The 27,885-nt window shown below is 51.8% G+C and overlaps 1 protein-coding gene across 5 annotated transcripts in view; it reads left to right on the forward strand.

Moving 5' to 3' along the window:
• Positions 1–27,885, forward strand: part of LOC144828260 (butyrophilin subfamily 1 member A1-like) — a 61,768-nt gene that overhangs the window by 19,216 nt on the left and 14,667 nt on the right. The window contains exons 2-6 of one of the 5 annotated variants that reach the window (XM_078686335.1): positions 3,384–3,583; positions 4,729–4,807; positions 8,675–9,025; positions 20,058–20,339; positions 26,413–26,529. In XM_078686335.1, coding sequence (XP_078542461.1) covers positions 4,744–4,807; positions 8,675–9,025; positions 20,058–20,339; positions 26,413–26,529 — 814 coding nt within the window. In that variant the 5' untranslated portion in view covers positions 3,384–3,583; positions 4,729–4,743. The remainder of the gene's footprint in view (positions 1–3,383; positions 3,584–4,728; positions 4,808–8,674; positions 9,026–20,057; positions 20,340–26,412; positions 26,530–27,885) is intronic. The other 4 variants (XM_078686337.1, XM_078686338.1, XM_078686336.1 and 1 more) reach the window with 4 other exon arrangements.

The raw sequence follows: 27,885 nt of genomic DNA on the forward strand, positions 1-27,885 counted from the left end.
TCATACTGGGACGATATCCTCACAGAACAAAGCAAGCATATTAGCAAGGGCGATATCGCCGCTTTAGCTGGACTTTTTCCTGCTAAAGTGGCAATATTTTTATCGCCCTATTAGCAAGCTGTCGCTAACAGCAGTTAGCGACAACTTGTAGGCGATAGCTACAGGTTTTGGTCCCGCTTTCCATGTCAGCGATATTTATCGCTAATGACATGCAAAGTGGGCGTACCCAACCTGTTAGCGACTGAAAGCAGTCGCTAACACAGCTATCGCCTATTAGCAAGGCAGGCGAAATGATAAAAAAAATCGCTAGAACCTAACGCCTTCTCAGACCATGACTTAACCTGTATATCCAATGGGAGGTGGATATTCAGGTTAGATCCCCATTAGCGATAATTACTGAATATCGTTGGATTTCCAGCAATATTCACGCATTGAGCCGCTATCGCCGGATATTTTATCGCATTAGAGATAAACGTTGCTAATAGCACGTTATCCCTGCGATAATATCTGACGATAGGCGGCGATAAAAATAAATGCGCTAAGCGCATTTAGCGATAATTATCGATATTTGTGGCTAATATGCCCTAAAATTCCTTGCGTAGATTAACTTTACAACTTTTCAAACATTCTATGTGTTCTGTACAGTGCAGGACACAGGCCCAGTTTGACAAGTTAGGAGAAGTTAAAAGGTTTCTTGTTGTTGGCATCTGCCAGGAAGAGGCTACATTGTTGTGCCAAAGCCCTGTCTACTATTGTCAGCAGATAGGGCTTTCCATCAAAAATCATGGATGGTGGCGTTGGAACAGCCACGTACCACCCATGGGATGACCTCTTGACACCAAGTAACTCAAAGCAGTGCCAAGGGCTACTGTGAATTTATTTAAGTTAAGGTTTCAATGCAAATATATTATCCAATGGAACAAGTTTGTGTCCCTCTTTGAGACTTTGAACCAGTGCAAAAAGTTGATAAATCTGCCCCTTGGATTTATTGTGATCACCACTCGTGACACATCAGAGTGCGTTCACAGTCTCCTCTCTGATACATTAAAGCACAAAGGTACCTGTAGTGATCTTGAGGTCAGGGGTCACCGCCAGAGGTGGAGGGATCAGAGTGGCTCGTAATGAGTCACATTTCTTGTTCAGACCCCCACAAGCCCTGTGCAGGAGTGTTTGTACCCCCAATGATGGAAATCTAATCCTGACTGTGACAACCAGAAAAAATCATTCATTCCTAAGAGGGGGTACAGGGCAGGTGTAACAGCTTCGTCCACTCCTGGATTTCAAGCCAGAAGGACTTGATATGTTGGAATAATTGAGCCTGTTAGACCTATCACCTTAGGGGGGTCTTCCCACAAACGTTTTTCCTGCTTACCACCTCTTTTTGCTGATTCTTTTTGTTGGCGGTTGGACTCTGAGCAATCTACCCCTGCTGACCAGTGCTGTCATGCATGTGCTCCTTCCCTGAACATGGTTACATTTGGTAAATCCACAATTGGGATATTTAATTTACCTCTAAGTCCCGGTATGCCCTAGGCAGCCCATAGGGCCAGGTGATGTTTTAGTAAAAGGTAGGACATGTACTTTTAAGTTTTTAATCGCCTGGTTGTGACAAAAGTCTTTAGTTTGTTTTTCACTACAGTGAGGCGTACTCCTCTCATGGGTTAACATAGGGAATTCTTGAAAGCACTTTAAAACGTGTAATTCCTGATTAGAAAGAAGTAGCTTTGCCATGTTTTATATCTTTGGAATGGTAATGATAAATCCTCTTTATTAGTAAAGTTTGATTTGACATTACTATTTTAGAAACGCCACTTTTAGCAAGTGAGCATTTCTCTGCTCTTACAGCTCTGTGTGCCTGCAGCCTGACTCAATCCACTTCTGGGGTGGGCGATTGCTTCAGTTTTTGTTCATTCTCTCTATATAGCCACAAACACAGGTTAGGTGTGTCTGAGTGCTCATCTGCATTCTGATGGCTCATCCTGGTCAGGATGGGAGGGTGGAGCTGACACTTACACATTAATAGGCAGTGTCCTCTCTACATACAAAGAACGTATTACCCCTCCAGATAGTCTGGAGCCAGGGCTGGGAAGAAAGGACTACTGTGCATTTCAAAACCCCTTCTTTGAGGTCACTCCTACTTCAAAGGCCCAACTGGGTATAAGTACTTGGTCTCAGACCCAATAAAATCAGACACGTCTGGACCAGTAACTAACGTCAGCCAGAAGAGCTGCTGTGCTTCTACAAGGACTGACACTCTGCTGGACTGTTGATCTGGAAGACCTGCTTTTCTGTTGTGCTTTCTTTCTGCTCTCTAACTCTTCTGAGGGAGAGCTGGACTCTGCCTTGCAACAAAAGTGATCTCCAAGGTCTTGTTGGCTTGCCTCCTGTTTGTTGAGACTTAGGGCTATCAAAGTCTCTACCCCTGCTCCTGTGCTTGGTTCACTAGAAGTGGACCTAGGTACTTACATCAGAGAAATCAATTAATTTCCTGTCTGCTTGGAGCAAAACTGGTGTAGCTACCCTGTCTTGCGCTTCGCCTCAAAAACCCGATGCATCGGAGCTACGCATCGGAGCCGAAGCACTGTGGAGAGATTGATGCATCTCCTGTCTGCTTGGAGCAGAACTCGCGTATCCACTCTGTCGTGCAAGTAGAATCAGTGCTTTGCCTCAAGACCCGATGCATCTCGGCCGACGCACTGTGGAGAGATTGATGCATCTCCTGTCTGCTTGGAGCAGAACTGGCGTATCCACTCTGTTGTGCAAGTAGAATCAGCGCTTTGCCTCAAGTACCTGATGCATCTCGGCCGACGCACTGTGGAGAGATTGAGGCATCTCCTTTACTGTGCAGAGAAACCCAGTGCATCACCTCAAAGCCAACACCTCTCAGCTTCGGTGCTTCATCTTTGGAACTGACGCATTGCCATCCCTATTGACTCGACAGAGACGCATCGCTCGACAGCGCCCCGCATCTTGCTGTTTCGACCAGGATCAAGGTACTCTGCTACCCGGGCCTGCGTGACTAAAGTACCCAGCCCATTCTCCATCGCAGTCAGCCTGAACTGTGGACTTTGCCCCGGCCCAGTGCGACCTGACAATTCCCGTAAAATGCCATTTACTTCTAAGCACTAGAACTGCATTTAATGTGTAAAAATTCATAACCCTACTTGTACCTGCTGGATTTTTGTCGTTTTGGTCATGATATATTTATAAAATTATAAACAAGTGTGGAGTCTTTTTGTGGTATTTTCATTCTGTTACTGTACGTTGTGTTGCACAAATACTTTACACATTGCCTCGTGAGATAGGCCTGACTACTATGTGCCAAGTTACCAGAGAGTGAGCGCAGGTTATCTTTAAGTGTGTTTCTGACTTACCCTGACTAGGATTGTTGTTCCTGCTTGTACTGATCCCAGACAGAATTAGAAGTGAAGCCAAAATCTCTGGAATGCACCTTGCTGTTGGCTGAAAATCCACTTCTGGCTAATGGTGTCTCCCGTAACAAGAAGCCTTCTGCCAGCGCTACAGGCTCCCGGTTCGACCAGTGATGATGTAACATCATCAGTGAACAGGCCGAGCAAAGCAGGTGAGAGCCGTGGGAGGCCACAGGCCTGGCAGGCGCTATGCGAGGAGGGGTTGGAAGTCTGGGGAGAAGATGAACCTGCGACACATGGAGAATCGTGTGGGCTGTGGTGGTTTCTGTCTGATCTGCGGTGGCTTGGTGGAGACAGTCAGGTAGACGACGGGTATGGTCTTAGCAGCTTCCTACAGATGAGTGGATGGATGAAGACGGATGAAGAGGACATGGGGGCTGAGGAGAGTGTCCTTGGGAGCATAGTGCCTGGTGTGGAAGAGTTATGCATTACTGGCTTAAGGAAGAAGTGTAAGAAATTCAATTATGAATTAGGGTGGGTGACTACCCACCTCAAGAAATAATCACAACCCTTGAGGGTGGACCCTCAAAGTCACTAAATTAACCTGACCACTACCTCCTGGTAGCTGTGGCACAGATCAGACAGACTTATTTTAGGATAATGTGTGAATGATTTAAACAGTGTCAAAATGGTAATAAAATGAAACCACAAGTATTAAAAATCCTAAACTAAACTAATAAAATAGATCATAATTTTTAGAATTTGGGTTTCAGGTTGGCAGAGTATACACCTTGTCCTAGCAGGAACCACAATCCTAGTCCCTAGTCTATACCAATCCTTCCAGCATCACTGTATCACAATGTGCAATCCACGACCAGTCTATAGTAATGCTGACAGCATCTCTGTATCGCAGTTTGTCATCCACGATCAATCTGTAGCACACTGAAAAGATCTCCGCACCGCGCTGTGCTCCTTTCAATGTCCTAGCAGCAACTCTGCACCACCAGAGCTGGTGCCACAATCACGTTATACCAATTGTTAAATCCATTGTGTGCCCTGGTGCCCTCCCATGGAAGGAGCAGTAAAGCCTGCAAGTTGTGGTGACCCTACCCGCCCCACCACCTTGCTGCAAGAGGAGAGGGTGTGAGTGATCAATGCTGATGAATACCAGCCCTTCCTTCTGCTGCTGATAGTGAGAGCAGTGCATGATTGATCGGTAACCGCCCTTGTCTCTGCTGGTGATGGTGAGAGCAGCACATTACTAATCAGTAACCGCCCTTGTCTCTGTGGTTGTGGGTGGAACAGTGTGGTGTTGATTGGCTGCTCAGAGTAGTAACAGATCTCTTCTTCTCCACAGGTTTTGCTGGGCGCCATGTCTCTGCAGATGTGTTTGGTGGCCGTCCTGTTGAGTATGAAGTTGCTCTGCGCCTTTGCAAGTATGTTCTGTCCTATTTGGTTGCAGTCACATGCCTCTTGTAATTGTGCTCTGAGAAGTTATTATAGCAGTTTCTTGAAATGCTCTGGTTGAAGGCTTGCACTTGAGAAGATTCTTCAACTTGGTGTACAGAAGGCATCCCTTTCAGGAACACTCGCCAGAATATACCTGTTGCATCCGGGAGCCTCAGTCGGAGGTCACCGCCTCTCCTTAACAGGAAGGAGGCTTAACGTCATGCTTGGGAATAAAACAGGCAACACTTTGAGGGGGCTCGAGAGGGACAGGAACTGGCACTTGTATATGAGGTACTGGGATTGCTGAGGGCATCTGAGTGAGGACTCTGCCTCTATCATGGAAGGCATGGCCACTGACCAACAAGTGGTCTTCAGACCCCAGTATTAATCAATAAATCAAGATGACTCATACAGCGCAGCTAAACTCCGGTGAGGGTATCCAGGTGCTGAGGAGCGTACAGCAGAGGCTCAGTTGAACAGCCTTCGAGGGAGGGGCTCGGAGGTGAAGAGGGAGCTCATTCCATGACCTGCCGCAGGGTAGGAGAAGGAACGACCTCTGATGTAGCTTCAACGTATATGTGAGGTGTGAGTGAGGTGCAGGGAGGCAGAGCGCAGGTGTCTAGAGGGTTGGAGAAAGTTGAGGCAGAGGTTGATGTACGCTTGTCCTCGGTTGTGCAGGACTTTGAATGTGGGGATCCTTCTCTTACAGTGACATCTCCTCTGGATGGGGAGTCAGTGAAGCTCTCTGAGGTGGGGGGTCGAGGATGAGTCTGGCCACATAACTCTGTATGGTCTGAAGTCTCTTCTGGTGGTGCAGGGGGATTCCTCCATAGAGTGTGTTACCGTATTCCATCCGGCTGGTGACTCGGGCTTCTGTGATGGTTCGTTTGGTGTTGACCAAGAGCAATTTGAAGATCTTGTGTAGTATGCGGAGAGTGAGAAAGCAGGTAGAGAAGGCTGTGTTGATCTGGGTTTTCATGGTGAGCTTGCTGTCCAGGATGATGCCGAGGTCTATCATTGTGGGTGAGTGTCCTAGTTCAGAAGGCCACCAGGAGTTGTTCCACATGGAGGTTGTTCCCGACGATCAGTTCTTCGGCTTTGTCTGTGTTAAGTTTCAGGGAGTCGTCTTTCATCCAGTCTGCGATGCTTGTTATACACCTGTGGACAGTGGCCCTTGTGGTCGAGGGCTCTTCTGGCAGTGAGAGGATAAGCTGGGTGTCCTCAGCATAGAATATGACATTTATTCCATTGGTTCTGACTTTGTTGGCTGGGGGGTCATGTAGATGTTAAACAGGGTGGGGCTGAAGGGGTGACCCTTGAGGGACGCTATAGATGATGCTGTTGTGTTCGAGGGTGAAGAGAGGAAGAGGGATTCTCTGGTTTCTTCCAGTGAGGAAGGAGGCAATCCATCTGAGGGCGTCTTCTTCAATTTCGATGTGGTGGAGTCTCTAAATAGGAGTGTGGTGGAGTACGGTGTTGAACGCACCTGAGAAGTCGAGGAGGATCAGGGACGCTGTCTCACCACGGCTCATGAGGGTTCTGATGTCATCAGTGGCAGTGATTAGGGTGGTTTCAGTGCTGTCGTTAGTGTGGAATTCAGGCTGGGAGATGTCCAGAAGTTTGTTGTTCTCAGGTGTTCCATGAGTCGAGTATTGATGGCTTTTTCGAAGGTCTTTGGTTGAAAGAGGTGCGGAGAGATGGGACAGAAGTTCTTAAGTTCGCTGGAGCTGACGGACAGTTTCTTGAGAAGGGGTTGGACTTCAGTGTTTCCATTCATTGGGGAAGGTGGCCGTGGTGATGGATGCATGGAAGATGTGGTGGGTTTATTACTGATCAACTTGCTTCCAAGGTTGAAGCGATGGGGACAGGGTTCAGTAGGTGTTCCTGAGTGGGTGGAGTACCTGATGGCAGTGGTGTTTTGTGTGGTGTGCTGGTGCTGGGTGGTTAGCAAGTAGTCAGGGTTTGCATCTGTGGGAGCAGTGAGGCTGAGGATGTTGGCGGTGGTGGATTAGGGTACAAGGTGTTTGTACATGTTGGAGATCTTGTCATGGAGCAAGTACGCCAGGGTGTCGCAGAGTTCCTGAGTTGGGGTGATAATATTTTCGGAGGCTGAAGGGTTGGAAAACTCTCTGATGTTGAATAGATCTTTACTGCTTTTGGCAGTGGCCTCAATGTGGTTGGCAATGGTGTTCCTTTTTGTCTTTTGCAGGAGTTGGTGCTATTAGTTGAGTGATGTTTTGAAGGAGGTTGGGTCTGAGGTGTCCTTGCTGGTGTGCCACCTTCTTTCAAGTTGCTTGCAGTTGCGTTTTCTTAAATGGTGTACTTGCTGGCCTGTTTGAAGGGTCTTGTGGGTTTTGTGGGGTTGACTCTGTTGATGCAGTCAGTGATCTATGTGGATAAATTCTCGACAAACTGTTCTAGGTTGTTTGAGGTATCCAGGTGGGAGGAGTTGAGGGAGTCAGTCCATTGGATCTCTGATACTATGTTCCAGCTTCGGTGAGAGGTGCTGGGCATTTTGATGGTGGTTCAGGGGGACCTGTGATGGTGAAGTTGACAATGGCATGGTCTTTCCATGTGAGTTTGGTGGTGTGGCTGTACTTGACTCTTTCACTGGCCATGAAAAGGGGTTGAGTATGTGTCCTGCGACGTGCCTGGGGTTGGTGACTTGTGTGAAGCACAGGGTGTTCATGCTCTTTAAGAGGTTGTTGGTGTCGGTGTTGCCAGGGTCATCAAGGGGGAAATTGTGATCTCTGAGGAAGATGTAGTTTTTGGAGCTGATGGCAAGCGGGGCAATTAAATCTGGGATAGTGTTGAAGAAGCTGGGAGAATATGTGTCCGAGTCCTCAAGCCGGCTGAAGTGGGTTCCACCTCACCTTCACCCGCAGCGATTCATGGATCAGTCTGCGGCGTTGACTCTTCCTTCCAGAGCTCCAACACTTACAAACCCATTCTTGATGGTTCGACAACTTAAAACCTGAGCCTCAAGCTATCGGCTGATCTTTGTTTACACCAAGCACTACTCTATAAACGTCAGATCTATGCTTCGATTTGACCTCTGCTTGATCCATCTCAACATCCAACGACCTGCGTTGCACGTTGGCCAAGGCAATCACCTTTCCATGGCAAGACCTAGTGTGCCTGCCCACATGATTTCACGCATGGAACAGCATGGTTCGGGCTATTAAACTGATAGGAACTGACCTCTGACCTTTAGTGCCCATTCAATGACTGTTCACTATTTTTATTTTTATATAATTCTAATACTTTTATGCTACACACTTTTTACTCCTTGGTACCTAGTGCTTGATACATTTATTGCATTTTTTTCTTTCTGATAACTTGCTTAGTATAATTATGTTATGTGTCTCTCTTCTGTATTGCTGATTTGGCTAGCTGTGCTGCTCTCATTTTGATATTTTGATATTTGAGAACATTACTTCGTCCAGGTGCAAAGGCTGATTTTATGCAGCTTGAGAATATGTCCCGCTGCAGATACAAGGCTGGTTGACATGCAGTCAGGTACTCTCAGAAAGCAGAGTGCAGAAGGTACAGCATAGATGTTGTACATTCTGAGAACCCTGCCTGAACAAGGACCTTTTCCATTTCTACGATATGTGTGTTGTCATGGACATAGTAGAAAGCCTATCATCTGTTTCTGCACCCAGCGAGGTCCTTCTTCGAAGTCTACAGCACAACAGATGCAGTGGGCAAGGACTGGGGATAGACATGAAGCCAGATGTAGGAATCCATGTTTCATCCATGCCAGCATCTTTCTCTCTTGTTATGTGTTCTGCTTCTGTCAAGTGTTATGACGTTTCAATTCTGCGAACATTTCTTTTGCTTTATCATTTTAGTAGGTACATTCACCGCTGTGGGACCCAAGGGAGCCATCTTTGTTAGTTATGGTGAGGACGCTGTGCTGCCTTGCCACCTCATCCCTCCTCTGAGTGCGCAGAAGATGGCGGTGAGATGGTTCCGTTCACAATACCACTCCGTGGTGCACCTCTACCGCGATGGGAAGGACCAGGAGGGTGTTCAGATGCCACAATTTCAGCAGAGAACAGTGCTCCGTAAACATGATCTGACCAGTGGGCGCGTTGAGCTGAAGATACGCAGTGTGACACCCTCAGACGCGGGCTCGTACACATGCTTCTTCCAGTCTCTTTGGTTCTATGATAGTGCGCAGCTGGAGCTGGTGGTGACAGGTGGGTGGTCACACACTTCTTATGACAGAACCACTTGTACTTCTTTGTGTCATCTTGTTCTACACCTCAGAGGAGATCCAATGTGACTATTCCTAGTAACCCAAAGTGCCATCCCTTAGTGACTGTCCACGTGTTCCAGCTTCTCTATAAGATGCCCTATGTCAAGAGACTATTTTAAATATTGTCCATGACAAATAAATAAAAAGTATAATAAAAATTACTTAAAAAATATAAACACACAGTAAGCAAATGCCAAGAGAACCTAAATGAATAAGAAATCAGCAGAGATTCAGCTCTTATATTGTGTTGACTGGAGCGGTGACTCTGTGTGAATGCCACCCAGGGTATTGAGTTGACTGGAGCAGTGTCCCGGGGTGAATGCCACCCAGGGTATTGAGTTGACTGGAGAGGTGCCCATGGGTGAATAGCACCAAGGGTATTGAGTTGACTGTAGCAGTGCCCATGGGTGAATGCCACCCAGGGTATTGAGTTGACTATATCAGTGTCCATTAGTGAATGCCACCCAGGGTATTGAGTTGACTGTAGCGTGTCCCTGGGTGAATGCCACCCAGTCTTTGAGTTGACTGGAGAGGGATGTATGACGTTACAACGCATGCTTTTACCACGCATGCTGTTACAACGCAGTTTTTACAACGCAAACCTTTACAACGCATAGCGCTTTGGGGTGCTGGATAGTGAATAGTTTAATTTACTATTCCAACTCCAGTCCCCGTGGACACTAGGGAAGGTATTGGATAGTAAATTAAATCTATTCCCTATCCTAGAGCGCCCCCCAGCGCAATGCGTTGTAATGGTTTTCATTGTAAAACCTGCGTTGTAAAAGGACTGTGTTGTAAAAGTTTCGTTGTAAAGGATGTTTCCCCTGGAGAGGTGCCCCAGCGTGAGTGCCTTCCAGGGTATTGAGTTGTCTGGATAGGTGCCCATGGGTGAATGCCACCCATGCTATTGTGTTGACTGTAGCAGTATCCCTGGGTGAATGCCACCCAGGGTAGTGAGTTGACTGTAGTAGTGCCCATTGGTGAACACCACCCAGGGTATTGAGTTGATTGGAGCAGTGTCCATGAGTGAATGCCACCCAGGGTAGTGAGTTGACTGTAGTAGTGCCCATTGGTGAACACCACCCAGGGTATTGAGTTGACAGGAGCAGTGTCCATGAGTGAATGCCACCCAGGGTATTGAGTTGCCTGGAGCAGTGCCCATGGGTGAATGCCACCCAGGGTATTGAGTTGACTGCAGCAGTGTCCATGAGTGAATGCCACCCAGGGTATTGAGTTGCCTGGAGCAGTGCCCATGGGTGAATGCCACCCAGGGTATTGAGTTGACTGCAGCAGTGTCCATGAGTGAATGCCACCCAGGGTATTGAGTTGACAGGAGCAGTGTCCATGAGTGAATGCCACCCAGGGTATTGAGTTGACGGGAGCAGTCCCATGGGTGAATGCCACCCAGGGTATTGAGTTGACTGGAGCAGTGCCCATGGGTGAATGCCACCCATGCTGGCTCTGAGTTCTGGAGACGAGTGTTCCTGCACCCGGAACTACGGGTAGCCTGAGATTCCTCTACTGTCATCATCACGTCTCTTTCCAATAACTTTAAGAATTAGGGCCTGATTATGAGTTTGGCGGAGTAGGAGAGGAGCGACAAGCCACTGCCTGCTCCCTCCCCACCAAACTCCACCGCCGACGGCCCGCTGGATTACAAGTTGTAATCCGGGAGGGCAATCCTGTGGCGGCCGGCTCACGGCGCTGCCTTCCAAAGACTCACAGGGGAGCCTAAGAAAGATAGTGCGGTGGGACCCCACAGCACGTTGCAGCACAGCATGAAGTGTAAAGTCCATGCAGTGCAGGAACTGGGGGTTCATAAAGATAGGGGGGCTCACCCTCTGCCCCCTGCATGCACCCCCTTGCACCGAGGCACCATGGAGACCCTAAAGGGCTCTTTTAATTCCTCACCATCCTTTTCATGGCTGGCTCATGCCCATGAAAAGCAGGGCTGTGAGGAAACTCATAATATGCAGCATTCGCGCACCCGCATATTGTGGCCTCAGCCCGCTGCAAGACCGGCAGGGATTGGAGATCTCTGGTGGTAGAAGCGGTCCTATGACGGTTGGACCGCCAAAACCATAATACTGCAGTCGGACCGCCGGCACCGCCACTGTGGGTCTGGCTGTCAATCGGGCTCTAAACTCATAATCAGGCCCTTAAGTCTTTTTTTCTACTGCAGGTTCCCAAAGGTAAACATAGTGGTGGCAGAGATTCTCCAGAATCTGCTGCATCCGAATGGAATCCCTACCCTCTCCCTATCCTATCAGAATCCATCCTGTCACAACCTAGGAAAGCTTTAGAAACCTGCCTGGACACCATACAGTAGAAAGGGCCATAACCTGAGAGTCTGGCCTCCGGGCTCTGTATGGACACCATACAGTAGAAAGGGCCGTAGCCTGAGAGTCTGGCCTCCGGGCTCTGTATGGACACCATACAGTAGAAGGGGCCGTAGCCTGAGAGTCTGGCCTCCGGGCTCTGTATGGACACCATACAGTAGAAGGGGCCGTAGCCTGAGAGTCTGGCCTCCGGGCTCTGTATGGACACCATACAGTAGAAAGGGCCGTAGCCTGAGAGTCTGGCCTCCGGGCTCTGTATGGACACCATACAGTAGAAGGGGCCGTAGCCTGAGAGTCTGGCCTCCGGGCTCTGTATGGACACCATACAGTAGAAGGGGCCGTAGCCTGAGAGTCTGGCCTCCGGGCTCTGTATGGACACCATACAGTAGAAAGGGCCGTAGCCTGAGAGTCTGGCCTCCGGGCTCTGTATGGACACCATACAGTAGAAGGAGCCATAACCTGAGAGCCTGGTCTCTGGGCTCTGTATGGACACCATACAGTAGAAGGGGCCGTAGCCTGAGAGTCTGGCCTCCGGCTCTGTATGGACACCATACAGTAGAAGGGGCCGTAGCCTGAGAGTCTGGCCTCCGGGCTCTGTATGGACACCATACAGTAGAAGGGGCCGTAGCCTGAGAGTCTGGCCTCCAGGCTCTGTATGGACACCATACAGTAGAAGGGGCCGTAGCCTGAGAGTCTGGCCTCCGGGCTCTGTATGGACACCATACAGTAGAAGGGGCCGTAGCCTGAGAGTCTGGCCTCCAGGCTCTGTATGGACACCATACAGTAGAAAGGGCCGTAGCCTGAGAGTCTGGCCTCCGGGCTCTGTATGGACACCATACAGTAGAAGGGGCCATAACCTGAGAGTCTGGTCTCCGGGCTCTGTATGGACACCATACAGTAGAAGGGGCCGTAGCCTGAGAGTCTGGCCTCCGGCTCTGTATGGACACCATACAGTAGAAGGGGCCGTAGCCTGAGAGTCTGGCCTCCGGGCTCTGTATGGACACCATACAGTAGAAGGGGCCGTAGCCTGAGAGTCTGGTCTCCGGGCTCTGTATGGACACCATACAGTAGAAAGGGCCATAACCTGAGAGCCTGGTCTCTGGGCTCTGTATGGACACCATACAGTAGAAAGGGCCGTAGCCTGAGAGTCTGGCCTCCGGCTCTGTATGGACACCATACAGTAGAAGGGGCCGTAGCCTGAGAGTCTGGCCTCCGGGCTCTGTATGGACACCATACAGTAGAAGGGGCCGTAGCCTGAGAGTCTGGCCTCCGGCTCTGTATGGACACCATACAGTAGAAGGGGCCGTAGACTGAGAGTCTGGCCTCCGGGCTCTGTATGGACACCATACAGTAGATGGGGCCGTAGCCTGAGAGTCTGGCCTCCGGCTCTGTATGGACACCATACAGTAGAAGGGGCCGTAGACTGAGAGTCTGGCCTCCGGGCTCTGTATGGACACCATACAGTAGAAGGGGCCGTAGCCTGAGAGTCTGGTCTCCGGGCTCTGTATGGACACCATACAGTAGAAGGGGCCGTAGCCTGAGAGTCTGGTCTCCGGGCTCTGTATGGACACCATACAGTAGAAGGGGCCGTAGACTGAGAGTCTGGCCTCCGGGCTCTGTATGGACACCATACAGTAGAAAGGGCCATAACCTGAGAGCCTGGTCTCTGGGCTCTGTATGGACACCATACAGTAGAAAGGGCCGTAGACTGAGAGTCTGGCCTCCGGGCTCTGTATGGACACCATACAGTAGAAGGGGCCGTAGCCTGAGAGTCTGGCCTCCGGGCTCTGTATGGACACCATACAGTAGAAAGGGCCGTAGACTGAGAGTCTGGCCTCCGGGCTCTGTATGGACACCATACAGTAGAAGGGGCCGTAGCCTGAGAGTCTGGCCTCCGGGCTCTGTATGGACACCATACAGTAGAAGGGGCCGTAGCCTGAGAGCCTGGTCTCCGGGCTCTGTATGGACACCATACAGTAGAAAGGGCCATAACCTGAGAGCCTGGTCTCTGGGCTCTGTATGGACACCATACAGTAGAAAGGGCCATAACCTGAGAGCCTGGTCTCTGGGCTCTGTATGGACACCATACAGTAGAAGGGGCCGTAGCCTGAGAGTCTGGTCTCTGGGCTCTGTATGGACACCATACAGAAGAAGGGGCCATAGCCTGAGAGTCTGGCCTCCGGGCTCTGTATGGACACCATACAGTAGAAGGGGCCGTAGCCTGAGAGTCTGGTCTCCGGGCTCTGTATGGACACCATCCAGTAGAAGGGGCCGTAGCCTGAGAGTCTGGTCTCCGGGCTCTGTATGGACACCATACAGTAGAAGGGGCCGTAGCCTGAGAGCCTGGTCTCCGGGCTCTGTATGGACACCATACAGTAGAAGGGGCCGTAGCCTGAGAGTCTGGTCTCCGGGCTCTGTATGGACACCATCCAGTAGAAGGGGCCGTAGCCTGAGAGTCTGGCCTCCAGGCTCTGTATGGACACCATACAGTAGAAAGGGCCGTAGCCTGAGAGTCTGGTCTCCGGGCTCTGTATGGACACCATACAGTAGAAGGGGCCGTAGCCTGAGAGTCTGGTCTCCGGGCTCTGTATGGACACCATCCAGTAGAAGGGGCCGTAGCCTGAGAGTCTGGCCTCCAGGCTCTGTATGGACACCATACAGTAGAAAGGGCCGTAGCCTGAGAGTCTGGCCTCCGGGCTCTGTATGGACACCATACAGTAGAAGGGGCCGTAGCCTGAGAGTCTGGTCTCCGGGCTCTGTATGGACACCATACAGTAGAAGGGGCCGTAGCCTGAGAGTCTGGCCTCCGGGCTCTGTATGGACACCATACAGTAGAAGGGGCCGTAGCCTGAGAGTCTGGCCTCCGGGCTCTGTATGGACACCATACAGTAGAAGGGGCCGTAGCCTGAGAGTCTGGTCTCCGGCTCTGTATGGACACCATACAGTAGATGGGGCCGTAGCCTGAGAGCCTGGTCTCTGGGCTCTGTATGGACACCATACAGTAGATGGGGCCGTAGCCTGAGAGTCTGGCCTCCGGGCTCTGTATGGACACCATACAGTAGAAGGGGCCGTAGCCTGAGAGTCTGGCCTCCGGGCTCTGTATGGACACCATACAGTAGAAGGGGCCGTAGCCTGAGAGTCTGGCCTCCGGGCTCTGTATGGACACCATACAGTAGAAGGGGCCGTAGCCTGAGAGTCTGGCCTCCAGGCTCTGTATGGACACCATACAGTAGAAGGGGCCGTAGCCTGAGAGTCTGGTCTCCGGCTCTGTATGGACACCATACAGTAGAAAGGGCCATAACCTGAGAGCCTGGTCTCTGGGCTCTGTATGGACACCATACAGTAGAAGGGGCCGTAGCCTGAGAGTCTGGCCTCCGGCTCTGTATGGACACCATACAGTAGAAGGGGCCGTAGCCTGAGAGTCTGGCCTCCGGGCTCTGTATGGACACCATACAGTAGAAGGGGCCGTAGCCTGAGAGTCTGGCCTCCAGGCTCTGTATGGACACCATACAGTAGAAGGGGCCGTAGCCTGAGAGTCTGGCCTCCGGGCTCTGTATGGACACCATACAGTAGAAGGGGCCGTAGCCTGAGAGTCTGGCCTCCAGGCTCTGTATGGACACCATACAGTAGAAAGGGCCGTAGCCTGAGAGTCTGGCCTCCGGGCTCTGTATGGACACCATACAGTAGAAGGGGCCATAACCTGAGAGTCTGGTCTCCGGGCTCTGTATGGACACCATACAGTAGAAGGGGCCGTAGCCTGAGAGTCTGGCCTCCGGCTCTGTATGGACACCATACAGTAGAAGGGGCCGTAGCCTGAGAGTCTGGCCTCCGGGCTCTGTATGGACACCATACAGTAGAAGGGGCCGTAGCCTGAGAGTCTGGTCTCCGGGCTCTGTATGGACACCATACAGTAGAAAGGGCCATAACCTGAGAGCCTGGTCTCTGGGCTCTGTATGGACACCATACAGTAGAAAGGGCCGTAGCCTGAGAGTCTGGCCTCCGGCTCTGTATGGACACCATACAGTAGAAGGGGCCGTAGCCTGAGAGTCTGGCCTCCGGGCTCTGTATGGACACCATACAGTAGAAGGGGCCGTAGCCTGAGAGTCTGGCCTCCGGCTCTGTATGGACACCATACAGTAGAAGGGGCCGTAGACTGAGAGTCTGGCCTCCGGGCTCTGTATGGACACCATACAGTAGATGGGGCCGTAGCCTGAGAGTCTGGCCTCCGGCTCTGTATGGACACCATACAGTAGAAGGGGCCGTAGACTGAGAGTCTGGCCTCCGGGCTCTGTATGGACACCATACAGTAGAAGGGGCCGTAGCCTGAGAGTCTGGTCTCCGGGCTCTGTATGGACACCATACAGTAGAAGGGGCCGTAGCCTGAGAGTCTGGTCTCCGGGCTCTGTATGGACACCATACAGTAGAAGGGGCCGTAGACTGAGAGTCTGGCCTCCGGGCTCTGTATGGACACCATACAGTAGAAAGGGCCATAACCTGAGAGCCTGGTCTCTGGGCTCTGTATGGACACCATACAGTAGAAAGGGCCGTAGACTGAGAGTCTGGCCTCCGGGCTCTGTATGGACACCATACAGTAGAAGGGGCCGTAGCCTGAGAGTCTGGCCTCCGGGCTCTGTATGGACACCATACAGTAGAAAGGGCCGTAGACTGAGAGTCTGGCCTCCGGGCTCTGTATGGACACCATACAGTAGAAGGGGCCGTAGCCTGAGAGTCTGGCCTCCGGGCTCTGTATGGACACCATACAGTAGAAGGGGCCGTAGCCTGAGAGCCTGGTCTCCGGGCTCTGTATGGACACCATACAGTAGAAAGGGCCATAACCTGAGAGCCTGGTCTCTGGGCTCTGTATGGACACCATACAGTAGAAAGGGCCATAACCTGAGAGCCTGGTCTCTGGGCTCTGTATGGACACCATACAGTAGAAGGGGCCGTAGCCTGAGAGTCTGGTCTCTGGGCTCTGTATGGACACCATACAGAAGAAGGGGCCATAGCCTGAGAGTCTGGCCTCCGGGCTCTGTATGGACACCATACAGTAGAAGGGGCCGTAGCCTGAGAGTCTGGTCTCCGGGCTCTGTATGGACACCATCCAGTAGAAGGGGCCGTAGCCTGAGAGTCTGGCCTCCAGGCTCTGTATGGACACCATACAGTAGAAGGGGCCGTAGCCTGAGAGTCTGGCCTCCGGGCTCTGTATGGACACCATACAGTAGAAGGGGCCGTAGCCTGAGAGCCTGGTCTCCGGGCTCTGTATGGACACCATACAGTAGAAGGGGCCGTAGCCTGAGAGCCTGGTCTCCGGGCTCTGTATGGACACCATACAGTAGAAGGGGCCGTAGCCTGAGAGTCTGGTCTCCGGGCTCTGTATGGACACCATCCAGTAGAAGGGGCCGTAGCCTGAGAGTCTGGCCTCCAGGCTCTGTATGGACACCATACAGTAGAAAGGGCCGTAGCCTGAGAGTCTGGCCTCCAGGCTCTGTATGGACACCATACAGTAGAAGGGGCCGTAGCCTGAGAGTCTGGCCTCCAGGCTCTGTATGGACACCATACAGTAGAAGGGGCCGTAGCCTGAGAGTCTGGCCTCCGGGCTCTGTATGGACACCATACAGTAGAAGGGGCCGTAGCCTGAGAGTCTGGTCTCCGGGCTCTGTATGGACACCATACAGTAGAAGGGGCCGTAGCCTGAGAGTCTGGTCTCCGGGCTCTGTATGGACACCATCCAGTAGAAGGGGCCGTAGCCTGAGAGTCTGGCCTCCAGGCTCTGTATGGACACCATACAGTAGAAAGGGCCGTAGCCTGAGAGTCTGGCCTCCGGGCTCTGTATGGACACCATACAGTAGAAGGGGCCGTAGCCTGAGAGTCTGGTCTCCGGGCTCTGTATGGACACCATACAGTAGAAGGGGCCGTAGCCTGAGAGTCTGGCCTCCGGGCTCTGTATGGACACCATACAGTAGAAGGGGCCGTAGCCTGAGAGTCTGGCCTCCGGGCTCTGTATGGACACCATACAGTAGAAGGGGCCGTAGCCTGAGAGTCTGGTCTCCGGCTCTGTATGGACACCATACAGTAGATGGGGCCGTAGCCTGAGAGCCTGGTCTCTGGGCTCTGTATGGACACCATACAGTAGATGGGGCCGTAGCCTGAGAGTCTGGCCTCCGGGCTCTGTATGGACACCATACAGTAGAAGGGGCCGTAGCCTGAGAGTCTGGCCTCCGGGCTCTGTATGGACACCATACAGTAGAAGGGGCCGTAGCCTGAGAGTCTGGCCTCCGGGCTCTGTATGGACACCATACAGTAGAAGGGGCCGTAGCCTGAGAGTCTGGCCTCCAGGCTCTGTATGGACACCATACAGTAGAAGGGGCCGTAGCCTGAGAGTCTGGTCTCCGGCTCTGTATGGACACCATACAGTAGAAAGGGCCGTAGCCTGAGAGTCTGGCCTCCGGGCTCTGTATGGACACCATACAGTAGAAAGGGCCGTAGCCTGAGAGTCTGGCCTCCGGGCTCTGTATGGACACCATACAGTAGAAGGGGCCATAACCTGAGAGTCTGGCCTCCAGGCTCTGTATGGACACCATACAGTAGAAGGGGCCGTAGCCTGAGAGTCTGGCCTCCAGGCTCTGTATGGACACCATACAGTAGAAGGGGCCGTAGCCTGAGAGTCTGGTCTCCGGCTCTGTATGGACACCATACAGTAGAAAGGGCCGTAGCCTGAGAGTCTGGCCTCCGGCTCTGTATGGACACCATACAGTAGAAAGGGCCGTAGCCTGAGAGTCTGGCCTCCGGGCTCTGTATGGATACCATACAGTAGAAGGGGCCGTAGCCTGAGAGTCTGGTCTCCGGGCTCTGTATGGACACCATACAGTAGAAGGGGCCATAACCTGAGAGTCTGGTCTCCGGGCTCTGTATGGACACCATACAGTAGAAGGGGCCATAACCTGAGAGTCTGGCCTCCAGGCTCTGTATGGACACCATACAGTAGAAGGGGCCGTAGCCTGAGAGTCTGGCCTCCAGGCTCTGTATGGACACCATACAGTAGAAGGGGCCGTAGCCTGAGAGTCTGGCCTCCGGGCTCTGTATGGACACCATACAGTAGAAGGGGCCATAACCTGAGAGTCTGGTCTCCGGGCTCTGTATGGACACCATACAGTAGAAGGGGCCGTAGCCTGAGAGTCTGGCCTCCGGGCTCTGTATGGACACCATACAGTAGATGGGGCCGTAGCCTGAGAGTCTGGCCTCCGGGCTCTGTATGGACACCATACAGTAGAAGGGGCCGTAGCCTGAGAGTCTGGCCTCCGGGCTCTGTATGGACACCATACAGTAGATGGGGCCGTAGCCTGAGAGTCTGGCCTCCGGGCTCTGTATGGACACCATACAGTAGATGGGGCCGTAGCCTGAGAGTCTGGTCTCCGGGCTCTGTATGGATACCATACAGTAGAAGGGGCCGTAGCCTGAGAGACTGGTCTCCGGGCTCTGTATGGATACCATACAGTAGAAGGGGCCGTAGCCTGAGAGTCTGGCCTCCGGGCTCTGTATGGACACCATACAGTAGAAGGGGCCGTAGCCTGAGAGTCTGGCCTCCGGGCTCTGTATGGACACCATACAGTAGAAGGGGCCGTAGCCTGAGAGTCTGGCCTCCGGGCTCTGTATGGACACCATACAGTAGAAAGGGCCGTAGCCTGAGAGTCTGGCCTCCGGCTCTGTATGGACACCATACAGTAGAAAGGGCAGTAGCCTGAGAGTCTGGCCTCCGGCTCTGTATGGACACCATACAGTAGAAAGGGCCGTAGCCTGAGAGTCTGGCCTCCGGCTCTGTATGGACACCATACAGTAGAAGGGGCCGTAGCCTGAGAGTCTGGCCTCCGGGCTCTGTATGGACACCATACAGTAGAAGATAGTGGAGGCCAAACAGAGGGAGACAAAGCTAGATCCTGCGACAAACCTACATTATGGTTTTTTTCTCTGAAGCTCGCATTGTAAGAAATTTGTAACATTTACTTGAAGCTTTGCATTTCTAAATGCTTAATGCTGAAAGAGTCTTGTCAATAAATACATGATCTCACTTTCTTTTGGCCTAGTATGGAAATTGTCCCCCGGGACACTGTCAAACCACATTTGCTGCAAAAGTGTAATTTTGGGAGGTTTTCACGTCATTTCGCAAACGTTTCACCACCAGCTCCCTTACTGAGGGTATTTCAGGGAGCAGAAAAGGAGCACGCGATGATGGACAGGAATCGAAGGGTCCTTCTAGATGCATTTGCCCTTTGGCCAGAATCCCGTTGTGGGTCACTTGACCCCCTTAGCCTTGGCAAGAAGGGATCACAGTTGTTCTTGGAGGGATGCCAAAGTCATGGGGGTGAATTCTGTGCTGTCTGTTGGTGCCTGTGGCTGGCATGGGGCACTGGGCGTTGATGTGGCTGGTGTTGAACAATACACTATGGTGGTCATGGAAACATATTCAATATCTCATTCAATATATATTTGGAAATTTGCATCAGGCAGGCATGTCCATACTGGGTGCGCCACATAACCTTATTCCATTAATGTGAAACTGCTGCTTCCATCACTACGTAATGTGCAACCACTGACTGAATATGATTGAGTTTCTATGTTTTCTTTTCCTTCTTTAAGGCTTCGGCTCCATCCCCCACATCCACATTGATCACTATGACGATGGAGGGATCCGGGTCGCGTGTAAATCTTCAGGTTGGTATCCAGAGCCAGAAGCCATGTGGCAGGATGTGAACAAAAAATCCTTGCCACCCCTCAGCGAGACATGGGCTGCAGATGAAGACGGCTTGTTCTACGGGGCCATCAACATCGTCATGAAATCAAAATCCCACCAGAACGTGTCCTGTTTGATGAGGAACCGCCTCACTCAGCAGGAACACGTCGTGCACATCTCTACGGCGGGTAAGACTTGAGACAGGGACATGTGCTCCCGAGCAGGTCTTAGATTTAGTGTTTGATAGAGGGTCGTGAAGTTCTAATATGACCAGTAGTGAGGGCGGGACGATGGGTGGGAGGGGGGATGATGGGTGAGATCCAAGCAATGGCTTCTGGACTCCAGGATTGACGAAGATTTAACGATTGGACTCTAGAACATTATTTACTCTTTTTCATGGAATCCTGAATTGTTGTTGTGGGTGAGCTTTTTGTCTACTACAAACTCTTCCTGTGAGTGGGATCCGTTGCACAGGGTGGTTCTCAGAAGGCTTCTGTCACTCCCACCAAGCACCATGGTCCAGGGTATAAGGAGGGAACTACACCTAACCTCCTGGAACCTGCTGGTGGTTGTTTAACCCCTTCGCTGCAGGGGTAATTTCCCCGTGATGCGGGGTGGGCGGGGGATGAGCGTGGCGCCGCAGTGCTCTGGACGAGCTGGGCTCGTCATGAGTCACAGTAGAGCTGTGCTCATGGCGAGCTGGGCTCGTCCGACCCCGCCCACTGATTAATTCGCCCGCACAGGCGGGGAATCAATTGCACTTGGGCGGCGCACAGCCATTATGGCGAGCCCAGCTCGTCATGAGCACAGCTCCATTGTGACTCATGACGAGCCGGGCTTGTCATGAGCACCGAAGGAGTTAATAAACTCTCAGCCAACTTTGAAGCGGCAACGGTCTCTAAACTTTCTTGGGATGAGATCCAAGGCAGTGAGACAAGGTGGGCAAGGGAAGTAAGGATCAGACTAAGGGACCTTAAGATTCTACGCTCAGAGCACGGTACAATGATAGACTGCTCCCCCTTTCATAGCAAACACGTTTTAAAAGAGTCTGGAACAAATGCTGCCAGGTTGTTTTGCTTTAAAATGCTGTTTTCACAATGACATTCTTGAGGAAACGTCTTTTATTTTTGTCATTTAATTCTAACTTTGCTTGTGTGCTGCACTATGCTATTCAGCACCTCTGTATGGTCTCATACGCTGATGACACCCAGCTGCTGATCTCTTTATCTAACACCTCTGACCAACGCATCACCAAGTTTTGAAACAACATAATGGCCATTGCAGTATGGATGGCAGACAACTGTATCCAGCTGAATGGGAGCAAATCCGATATCAGTAACCTTTCAGGCTCAGACAAAATCTGTGGCTGGCGGCTGCTTTGGCCTCCTATGCGGGCTAAAGCCTCTAGTCGGGTTTTTCGATGCTCAAATATGCCAGGCAATCATCCAATCTACTATCCTCTCCCGACTAGATTATTGTAACTCCCTTTACCTGGGAGCTAATAAAGCTAAAGCTGGCATCAGTCAGCTTCAGAGGGTGCAGAACGCCCCTGCCCGAAACATCTTTGCCCTCCCAAAATCCTGCCCTACTTCCAAATTCAGGACTATGGGGCTTTCAGGAGAGCAGTTGGGACCTGGCTCTTCCCTGAATAACCCACTTTTTTGCTTCCTACTCTCGGTCTGGCAATCTGTGGATCTAGCGATGGGACGGCCCGTCGTTGGGGCAGCCATGCGCTTTATAAATCCAAAAACATAACATAACATAACATAACATAACATAACATAACATGCACATCACACATCCAAAGTGGGAAAGGTTTTAACGTTTGTCTAGCCATCCTGTTTTTCCTGGGAGGGTACCCATGCTTGGTGCTTGGCGGCATCTAAGAGAGGAGATGCTTTGTGATTCTCTATAATTTTACAGATTTAGGGTCTGATTGAGATCTTGGCGGACGGGTTACTCCGTCACAGCGGTGATGTATATCCGGTCTGGCCAAATATAAATCCCATCGGATGTATTGGGATTTATATTTCAGTGGACGGTATCTCCATCACCGTTGTGATGTACTAACCCGTACATCAAGATCCAGGCCCTTAGTCTGTAGAGCGCGTTGTACCAGCAATGTTTACTGACAGCTCATTAGCATGATTAGAGTGACTGCTAGCAAAGCGGTGACTTCAAGGAGTGCTCCGATACGCATGAACTAAGCTGTGCGTTAGTCAGATGACAAAGTCCAGATGAGACCGGAATAGTCATTACAGGTCGAAACGTCGACAATCCCCGCACCTGTTGGTTGCTTAGCACTTTCATATTGCTTGAGGATATTGATACTATCTCTGTTCTGAACTATTCTAAATCATTGGCCAAACTTGCAGTTTTGTGGAGTCTCTTTTGTGTGTGTTTTTGTGTATATGTTCACTGCTCAAGCACTGTGTCATCTGCACTATGATCACATTGTATAGTTTGCCCCTTGTTCTCAACTAGGGGTGGGTGGAACATTCTGTTCCATCTGCATAATTGACGGAATTTCGGCAACTCCGCATTACTCTTGTGACGTAGAGTTCTGGCCAAATTCGTCCAATTGTGGAATGGCAGAAAATGTTTTCTTGCATGCAGCTCCAGAATGGGAAGGTGGCTCGTGAGAGTTGGCATCCCCTAGCGTGATTTCTGGTCACTAGGAGGGCATGTAGTGATTTTCCTAACGTGGGTGCTCGTGGCCATCTGCGGTCTGAAGACTGCTGCGCAAGTAGGAAATCTAATCCAGTGGCAGCAAAATCAACTCAAGTGGCCGCGGCCTCTGGCGCACTGCAGGGTGCAGTTTGCACTGATGGTTCAGCGTGTTGCATGCCGCCAGAACTAAATCACAGTGTGAACGGCAGCCCGTTGTCAGAACTCCACAGTTTTTGCGAGTACCCCAATTCCTAATGAGGCAAATTAATGAACTTTGGAAACAAGGAAAAAGTGTGTCCTGTCCTCATTGCTATTTATCTTCCAAAATACTCAAAAAGGATTGAATGATCTAATTAAGCTGGACACCTCTTAAGCAAACAAAGTGTATTCAGTTACATGAGTCCTATGGATAGTCGTTGTATTGTAACATGTTTACCCTCATCCCAGCGCGCAGATAGGGTTGTCCTTATTGTATTTATAGATTCACTCTACACAAATGCTGTGTCTAGAGAACAGCCTGGTTTGGACACTTGAAAGAGGAACCGCCCCATACCGGTTCTCGGAATGCAGCCTACCATCCACATCTCCTGTCTACTTGACCTCTATGAAAATGGGAGCCACAAGCTCACATGTTGTTCCAGCTCTGAGTTCTTTTCGAACAAGGAAGGGAGGTATCACCGGGTGTCTGGCCCTGTGGAAAGAGCTTGCATCTCCAAACAGAAGCTCCTAGAATCCAACCTGCTGTGGAGAAGATTAAGGAGCCTGCAGACCCTGCAGAGATGGGAATGACCTCAATTGGCACAGCAGCTTGGCCCCTGGTAATGTGTGGGTGTGCATGGGTGTGCATGGGTCTGCGTGCGTCTTTGTTGGTCTGTGTGGGTTTGTGTAGGTGTGCGTGGGTCTGCGTGAATCTGTGTGGGTCTCCAAGAGTCTATGTGGGTCTGTGTGGATCAGTGTGGGTCTACGTGGGTCTACGTGGGTCAGCGTGGGTCAGCGTGGGTCAGCGTGGGTCAGCGTGGGTCTGTGTGGTCTGTGTGGGTTTGTGTAGGTGTGTGTGGGTCTGCGTGAGTCTGTGTGGGTCTGCATGGATCAGTGTGGTACTGTGTGGGTCTCTATGAGTCTGCGTGGGTCTGTGTGGATCAGTGTGTGTCTGCGTGGGTCAGCGTGGGTCAGCATGGGTCTTTGTGGGTTTCTGTGGGTCTGCGTGGGTCTTTGTGGGTCTGCATGGGTCTGCGTGGGTCTATGTGGGTCTGTGTGGGTCTGCGTTGGTCTGTGTGGGAATGCATGGAACTGCGTGGGTCTGTGTGGGACTGTGTGAGGCTGTGTGGGTCTCTGCGGGTCTCTTTGGGTCTGTGTGTGTCTGCGTGGGTATCTGTTGGTCTCTGTGGGTCTGTGTGGGTGTGCGTGGGTCTGCGTGGGTCTGTGTGGGTCTGCGTGGGTATGCAGGGTCTGTGTGGGTATGCGTGGATCTCTGTGGGTCTGTGTGGTTATGTGCTGGTCTGCATGGGTCTACATGGGTCTGCGTGGGTCTGTGTGTTTCTGTGGGTCTGCATGGGTCTGTGTGGGTTTGCATGGATCTGCGTGGGTCTGTGTGGGTCTGGATGAGTATGTGTGGTCTCTGCGGGTCTGTGTGGGTCTACATGGGTCTGTGTGGGTCTCTGTGGTTTGGTGTGGGTGTGCCTGGGTCTGCGTGGGTCTGTGTGTTTCTGTGGGTCTGCATGGGTCTGTGTTTGTCTGCGTGGGGTTCTGCAGGGTCTGCGTGGATCTGTGTGGATCTGCATGGGTTTGTGTGGGTCTGTGTTGGTCTGCGTGGGTCTGCATGGATCTGTGTGGGTATGCATGGGTCTGTGTGGGTATGCATGGGTCTGCGTGTGTCTGCGTGGATCAGTGTGGGTCTGTGTGGGTCAGCATGAGTCTACATGGGTCTGCGTGAGTTTATGTGGGTCTCTGTGGGTCTGCATGGGTCTGTGTGGGTCTATGTGGGTCTGCTGGGTCTCTGTAGGTCTGTGTGGGTCTGCATGGGTTTATTTGGGTCTCTGTGGGTCTGCGTGGGTCTGCTGGGTTTCTGTAGGTCTGTGTGGGTCTGTGTGGGTCTGCATGGGTCTGCATGGTTCTGTGTGGGTCTGTGTGGGTCTATGTGGGTCTGCTTGGATATGTGTGGGTCTGCATGGTTCTGCGTATTCTGTGAAAGAGGTGTGGCGCCGCGGCCAGGGCGACTGACTCCGGAATCTGGGGATCACAGTTCGATCCCCGGGGCCGGCGCCAGGTTAGCCCAGCACCATGTGACTCTGGGCAATAGCTTGCTTAATCTTCCCGACGGCCCCCAGCGCCTAGAGACCCTAACGGGTGATTGTGCACTTTACAAATGTGGATATTTGCGTGATTTGCTTGGGTTTGTGTGGGTCTGCATCGGTCTGTGTGGGTCTGCATGGGTTTGCATGGGTCTATGTGGGTCTGGATGAGTACATGTGGTCTCTGCGGGTCTGTGTGGGTCTACATGGGTCTGCGTGGGTCTGTGTGTTTCTGTGGGTCTGCATGGGTCTGTGTTTGAAAGCGTGGGTCTGCGTGGGTCTGTGTGGATCTGCGTGGGTTTGTGTGGGTCTGTGTAGGTCTGCGTGGGTCTGCATGGATCTGTGTGGGTCTACAGAAGTCTGTGTGGGTCTGCGTGGATCAGTGTGGGTCTGCATGGGTCTACATGGGTCTACATTGGTCTACATGGGTCTGCCTGGGTTTTTGTGAGTCTCTGTGGGTTTGCGTGGGTCTGCGTGGGTCTGCGTGGGTCTGCTTGGTTCTGTGTTTGTCTGCATGGGTCTGTGTGGGTCTTCGTGGATCTTTGTTGGTCTGTGTGGGTCTTAATGAGTCTGCGTGGGTCTTGGCGGGTCTACATGGGGTCTGCGTGGGCCTGCATGGGTCTGCGTGGGTCTGCGTGGGTCTGCGTGGGTCTATGGGGGTCTGTGTGGGTCTGCGTGGGTATGTGTGGGTCTGCGTGGGTCTGGGTGGGTCTACATGGGTCTGCGTGGGTCTGCGTGGGTCTGCGTGGGTCTGTGTGGGTCTGCGTGGGTCTGCGTGGGTCTACATGGGTCTGAGTGGGCCTGCTTGGGTATGCGTGGGTCTGCGTGGGTCTGCGTGGGTCTATGGGGGTCTGTGTGGGTCTGCCAGCCAAAGGAAAAAGCCGTGAGTACAAACACAACCAGACCCTTTTCATGCGCCCCGCTTAGAGAACGTAGTGAGCATGCAATGTTCCCCAACATGGCCAGGCCCCTAATATTTTCCCAGGCCCCTGTGCAATGCTCCTCCCACCTGGGACAGCCCCCACACAGGCTCTTGCCTCCCACCGTCTCCGACGAGGTGGTGTGTGGGGATAATCGTTATAAACATTTGGCTCTGGACCTGGGTCGTAATCCTCCTTGCTAGAAGGTTTTTCCTTCCAATATGGTGAATAGAGGATACAATACTTAATTCTGTTCTCTCAATGTTTGAGCCTTTACTCTCAGTTATTGATACAATGTGGGGAATCATCTGAGTTATTCTCTTTTGCTCTTGAGCTTGAATTTAAATTCTCCGGAGTAATGTGTTTTTCTCTCCCGACAGATGACTTCTTTTCTCCAGCTTCCTCACTAATGATGGTGCTGATGGTGGGTGTGATCGCTCTGATGGGGGTCCTTGTCCCTCTCACTTACTTTGTCTGGAAATACAGCAAGGACAACGGTGAGTGGCTCTGCACATGCAGTGACATGGAGTGGGGGAAGCAGCTGTGGTCTGTCCAGCTCCCAAACAAGATATTGCACCTCACTGACCAGCCGTCAGAGTTGAGGTCTCTCCTTGTGCAAGTGATGGCTGCAAACTGAAGGATTTCTCTTTGGAGAAGCTGATCAACCCCTTGAACCTAGCGTCCAGTACACCAGTGCAGCGGGTGAACCCCTTGAACCCAGCGTCCAGTACAAGTGCATCGCGTGAACCCCTTGAACCTAGCGTCCAGTACAAGTGCATTGAGTGAACCCCTTGAACCTAGCGTCCAGTACAAGTGCATCGCGTGAACCCCTTGAACCTAGCGTCCAGTACAAGTGCATTGAGTGAACCCCTTGAACCTAGCGTCCAGTACAAGTGCATCGCGTGAACCCCTTGAACCTAGCGTCCAGTACAAGTGCATCGAGTGAACCCCTTGAACCTAGCGTCCAGTACAAGTGCATCGCGTGAACCCCTTGAACCTAGCGTCCAGTACAAGTGCATCGCGTGAACCCCTTGAACCTAGCGTCCAGTACATCAGTGCAAAGGGTGAACCCCTTGAACCTAGCATCCAGTACACCAGTGCAGCGTGTGAACCCCTTGAACCTAGCGTCCAGTACATCAGTGCAGCGGGTGAACCCCTTGAACCTAACGTCCAGTACACCAGTGCAGCGGGTGAACCCCTTGAACCTAGCGTCCAGTACACCAGTGCAGAGGGTGAACCCCTTGAACCTAGCATCCAGAACACCAGTGCAGCGGGTGAACCCCTTGAACCTAGCGTCCAGTACATCAGTGCAGAGGGTGAACCCCTTGAACCTAGCGTCCAGTACATCAGTGCAGCGGGTGAACTCCTTGAACCTAGCGTCCAGTACACCAGTGCAGCGAGTGAACCCCTTGAACCTTGCATCCAGTGCACCAGTGCAGCGAGTGAACCCCTTGAACCTTGCATCCAGTACACCAGTGCAGCGGGTGAACCCCTTGAACCTAGCGTCCAGTACACCAGTGCAGTGAGTGAACCCCTTAAACCTAGCGTCCAGTACACCAGTGCAGCGGGTGAACCCCTTGAGCCTAGCGTCCAGTACACCAGTGCAGCGGGTGAACCTCTTGAACCTAGCGTCCAGTACCAGTGCAGCGAGTGAACCCCTTGAACCTTGCATCCAGTACACCAGTGCAGCGGGTGAACCCCTTGAACCTAGCATCCAGTACACCAGTGCAGCGGGTGAACCCCTTGAACCTTGCGTCAAGTACACCAGTGCAGCGGGTGAACCCCTTGAACCTTGCGTCAAGTACACCAGTGCAGCGGGTGAACCCCTTGAACCTAGCATCCAGTACCAGTGC

Source organism: Lissotriton helveticus, chromosome 4_1 (assembly GCF_964261635.1).
Source record: "Lissotriton helveticus chromosome 4_1, aLisHel1.1, whole genome shotgun sequence".
NCBI lineage: Eukaryota > Metazoa > Chordata > Amphibia > Caudata > Salamandridae > Lissotriton > Lissotriton helveticus.